The sequence below is a fragment of the Grammomys surdaster genome, unplaced genomic scaffold (genome assembly GCF_004785775.1).
Source record: "Grammomys surdaster isolate TR1022 unplaced genomic scaffold, NIH_TR_1.0 126163, whole genome shotgun sequence".
Classification (NCBI taxonomy): Eukaryota; Metazoa; Chordata; class Mammalia; order Rodentia; family Muridae; genus Grammomys; species Grammomys surdaster.
Window position 1 is genome coordinate 7,182,181 of NW_021620970.1, and position 5,362 is coordinate 7,187,542.

General features: G+C 40.1%; 1 protein-coding gene across 2 annotated transcripts in view; it reads right to left on the minus strand.

The window, feature by feature from the left end:
* Heatr5a (HEAT repeat containing 5A) overlaps window positions 1–5,362 on the minus strand; it is a 98,476-nt gene that overhangs the window by 36,426 nt on the left and 56,688 nt on the right. For both annotated transcript variants that reach the window (XM_028757465.1, XM_028757464.1), the window contains exon 22: window positions 2,021–2,156. In XM_028757465.1, the coding sequence (XP_028613298.1) occupies window positions 2,021–2,156 (136 nt within the window). The remainder of the gene's footprint in view (window positions 1–2,020; window positions 2,157–5,362) is intronic.

The following is a 5,362-nucleotide window of genomic DNA, read 5'->3' on the forward strand; positions in this document are numbered from 1 at the left end:
TCCCTCCCTCCCTCCCTCCCTCTCATTTAAAGATTTACTTATTTTATTTATATGAGTATATTATAGCTGTCCTCAGACACACCAGAAGAGGGTATCAGATCCCATTAGAGATGGTTGTGAGCCGCCATGTGGTTGTTGGGAATTGAACTCAAGACCTCTAGAAGAGCAGTCAGTGCTCTTAACCTCTGAGCCATCTCTCCAGCCAGGACTCAACATTTCTAAGAACATGTTTACACCTCTAAAATCTAAAGCAATAGATACAAATAAATTCGGTTGTAAATTAAAAACTAAGATGTTCCTTTTGGGAAAAGGTATGACAGTATAAGATTTTCTATCAATATAGTCATGTCAAGTAACCTAAGCCAGCAGTTTCTTCAAAATGTAATATTTTTACTAATTTTTTTTTAAGAATTTCATAATGCTTGTATTAGTTGGGGTTACTATCGCTGTGATGAAGCGACTTGCAGAGGAAAGGGTTTGTGTGGCTTACATCACAGTCCATCATCAAAGGAAGTCAGGACAGGAACTCACACAGGGCAGGAACCTGGAGGCAGGAGCTGATGCCGAGGCCATGGAGGGGCTGCTCACTGGCTTGCTCAGTCTGATTTCTCGTAGCATCCAGGACCACCAGCCCAGGGGCAGCCCCACCCACAATGGGCAATGCCGTTTCCCGTCAACCACTAAGTAAGAAAATGTTCTGTAGGTCTGTTTACAACCTGATCTTACAGAGATGACGTTAGCTTCTGTCAGGCTGACATAAAAGTAGACAACACACATGCATACAATGATTTTGATCTTATTCATCTTCCCCCTAATTCCTCCCAGATACACCTTCACCCAGCAGAGAAGTTTTAATTACTAATAAAATAACTTCAACAGTAAAGACTTTTACAGTAAAACACATTATGGATCTGAAAGCTTTGCCAAAGTTGTGACATACTAAAAGATAGTATTTTAGAAATTATATACACATATGTACATGATACCATTACTATTGGTAGTTAAAATTATATTAAGTTTGAGTTATTTTCATTAGTTTTAAAATGAAGGGATAAGGGTCAGAACTGCGGCTCAGGGACAGAGTACTGAAATAGTGTGCCTGAGGCTCTGGGTTCATTTCTTAACACTGTAAAAGGCAAAATAAAAGAAAAATGGATACATACTTAAATTTTACTGGGGCTATAGAGATGGCTCTGTACTTAAGAGCATTTGCTGCTCTTCCAGAAGACCTGGGTTTGTTCCCAACTACCTACAATCCCGCCTCCAAGGAACCTGACGTCCTCTTTTGGACTCCTCAGACACCTACAATCATACGTGCAAATACCTAAACACAGACACACATCTGTAAGCATAATTTAAAAAAAAAAACCTACAAATGTTAGCAAGCAATGTTGAACTCTGCTCTACAATGGAGAAAGGACAGAAGAATCCTTTAACATGTAGCAAGATTTATGCCCATGTTATTAAAATGCTATCTTGATGGAAGGCAAGCATGTATGAAAAATTATTTTAGGATGAAATCTAATTTCTTTTCAAAATTCTTTAAACATTTGTGTGTTTAGTGGTGTTTGGACACTGTACATGTGTGGCAGTCGGAGGACAACATGTGGGAGTCAGGTTCTCCTCCCACTGGATGGCTTCTGATGATCAAACCTGGGACGGCAGGCTTCATGGCACACACCTTTCCTTGTTCAGACATCTTGCTGTCATGAACAAACCTTGATGTAAGGGAGGATCCTGGAAGTTCTTATCAGTAAAGGGGTTGTAAAGACAGTTCATGGGAACACACTGTGCTAGGCTTTGAGTCCCAGACTTGGAGTTCAGATCTGGGGTGAGAACTAAGAGGTATTTCTGATAAGCTCTCACATGAGTTACACATCGCTGGCTGGCCTCAACTTGAGAATCACTGCTGTCACCAGGTAAAATGGTAACTGCTAGGATGACTTTTGCATTAACCAAGACACATCATTTGAAAACTCATGTATATATGGAAGTCTATAATACTGAAGAGAAGAATCACCTGCAGCAGGGTCCCTGCCATCCCTGGCCAGCATGACAGCATGCTCTGAAACTTCAGCTGCTTCTCTCTGTACCAGCTGCCGCAAACAAGCCAGAACTGCTCTTCTCAGCAACAGGTAGGGGCTGCAAAGATTCACCTGAAAGAGGAGATTTGGGGAATGAATCTAAGGTTCTTGGTGGCACTCAGTAGGTCTAATGCAGACTCTTGGAGTCTTGGTCTAGATTTACTGGACTGTCTCCTGATTCTCGGTAGCTCATTAATAGGCTGGATGCAAGTTATCAAATACAGTGAAGCTTCTTCAACTGTCTTAGAATGCACTTACAATTGCAGCTAGAAACAGCTTAAAGAATAATACACATACTAAATTACATGCTATTTGTGTACATTACTTGAGCAAGAGCTTTGACAAAGCTGGAAGACAAAGACTGTGGGTAGCAGCTTTGAGGTAGGACTCACATTTGTAGTCACACATTTGTCTTCCGGTTCTCTACGGAGTGAGTACAACTGCAGTAATGTAGGCCACACAGTGCATGCGTGCAGCGAGAGCTTTAGAGTCAGACAGTGTGTGAGTCCTCCATCTGTCACTCACCGGCTGTGTGACCATGGTCAAGTTACTTAACCTCTCTGGATCTTAGCTTCCACAGAACTACTGTGAGGTTAACAGACTGTTGTGAGCTGCCATGTGGATGTTGGAATAGAACCCACGTCCTCTGGAAGGGCAGCCAGTGACACCAGGGCATCTCTCCAGCTCCTCAAAAAAAATTCTCTAGCAACACTAAAGAGCAACAGCTTCTACATACATGTCTTCATACATGTAACATATGACTCTCTCTCTATATGATACATGTAAATCACAGTGGGTCTGGCAGCAGCTTTATCTACAGCAAATGATAAGCCTGGCAATGTACTTCAAATGATCAATTACAAGTCAGAAGTTTCTGGATTCAAATTTCTTAATTTCTTTCTGAGTGAGGATTTTGCTATGTAGTCTAGGCTATCCTTAAACTCACGATAATCCTCCTGTCTCAGCCTTCTGATTACATGATTACATGCACTCCTATGCTCTGACCCTAGATACAAATTCTTTCTTAGAGATCTCTTAAGTAATATAAAATTTATTTTTCCTTTAATTGGGTTAGTAAAGACCAATTTGGTATGGCCCATGATAATTTGTATGCTTTCTGGGGAAGTGGGAGGGTTGAACCCAGAGCGTCATATGTATTCTCGATGGAGTCTCGCCCAGTGCACCGTGTACTGTCATAGTGATTTTCAAGTTAAACTTGAGAAACAGCACAGCTATTATGATAGAGTTCTGATGATTTGGTGTACATGGAAAAAACAGGACTGAAACGGGTGGTGGCAGGTACCGTCCACTGTATAAGAAACGCATGCAACAAAGGCCAGGTTCTCAATTTGTAAGTCAAAGATATTAGGTAGGAGGTCATCGGTGAAACACAGGGGTGCAATTAGCTTTGTAAGTAGGTTTTATTACACGTCCACAGGTCAAACTTAAAAGTGGAGGAAGAAAAATGCCATTCACAGATTCCTAAAGGTAATGCCACCACAGTTAGGTTTAAGAACGTCTACTATTAGAAACTAGAATACAGGATCACACAGAAACAGTAAGTTTACTAGTGTCCAAGATTACCGTTGTGGTCAATGTCAATTAAAAACAGCATTTTACATGAAAGATTTAAAGAAAAATGAGTGAATCTATTAGTTGTTTTGATCGGGATTTTACAAGCAAGTGATACAAGGAGGGTGCAGCATTCACTCAGGGTAATCAAACAATCCTTTTTTAAAAATAGCATGCTTAGAAGTACTCTTCACGTGTTTGGTAAAAGGTTGGGGACTGTCACACAAAGCAGACGGCAGGCTTTGCATATCATTCTCTAGCATGTCGATGGGAAAGGAATGTAGGCTGGGTTAAAGCAAACAAAGCAGGCAGAAAACATCAAATCAAGCTGTAATTATGATTTTTTTCTAAAATGAATACATTAAATAAAAACGATGCAAAATTCAGTGCAAGGAGTAAGCGCGGCATCTGGAGAAGGTTAGGAAGGATGGGTCGGCACGAGTATTAAACACACACCACGGGACATGCTGTGCAGACTGGGCTGTGCATTAATGGTCAGCTTAAACACAGAGTACAGAGGAAAACATCTGCAACCAAAAATAATACACAAAACAGCACTGCAAACCTCAACAAAGTTAGGAGTCAAGGATCAGGGACCTACCAACACAGAATTATCCAACAAGATCTCCTGCACAAAAACAAATGACAGACCAGTCATGACAAAAATCAAAAGGTAAATATTAGGATGACGACGACAACAGTCAGCTAAGTGTTCTGACATAAAGGCTGAGAGTTATCCTTCAAATCGGCCTAGCCTCAATCTTACAAGGTGGTTACAAACACTCTTCTTTCTACCTTGATAAAGTAAGAGTTGAGCTAAGACCTTGAAAATAGATGAGTTACAAATTTCAGGATATAATGACACGAACCAGGCAAGGCCTGAGTGTTCACTTGACTAAGGAGGCTTCCTGCTCTTATTATGCCTCAGGTTCAAAGCAGGCCCAATAGACACAGCTGCAGGAGGGGTGAGCTGGGCTGTACGAACATGAACGTGTACAGCTCACCCAGCACAGTCAATTATAGGTCTTTCTATTTTAAAACTGAGTGTACTCAGAATTGATGGTGTCACTAAGACCAAGTTCAGAGGGGAGTGGAAAGCGTGAAGTTTGAGGGGAGTCTCTAGTGTAGGATTCTGCCCTGTGATGACATACAATTTCCTTACTTTGGAAAATACTGTGAAATATAGCAAGCTCAACCTTAATAAATTTAGAATAAAATGCTACCCAAATTATTAAAATACTCTAGTATAATGTAATTAAGAACCTTTTTAAAATTTGATTTCTATTTTAAATGTAACAGACTGTTTTTCATATGTAGTCTTTTTTGGAACGAAAAAAGAAAAAGGCAGTAAACCCAATGAGATCTTAATCATGGATTATTGGGTGTTAATGTTATTGTTTCCTAGTGAACAGCATTAAGTGAATCCACAAATCAGGTAAGGAGACCTTTACTCTCCAGTTAAATAGAGCAGTGCTTCCATGTTCTTGAAGTAGTCTTAAAATCAGATCAACTTGTAATAGAATGGAATATTCTTTTCAGTAACCAAGTTTTGTAAAAATTCTTCAAATGTAAAAACTAATATTCTTGGGAGTGGTGAAGATAAAAATCTTTCCCTGCCATCTCCCCAACATATGATTGACTCACAATAGCTAGGTACAGCATCTCTGTAAAGTGTTACATGTGACTGACTCACATGAGTTAGGTAC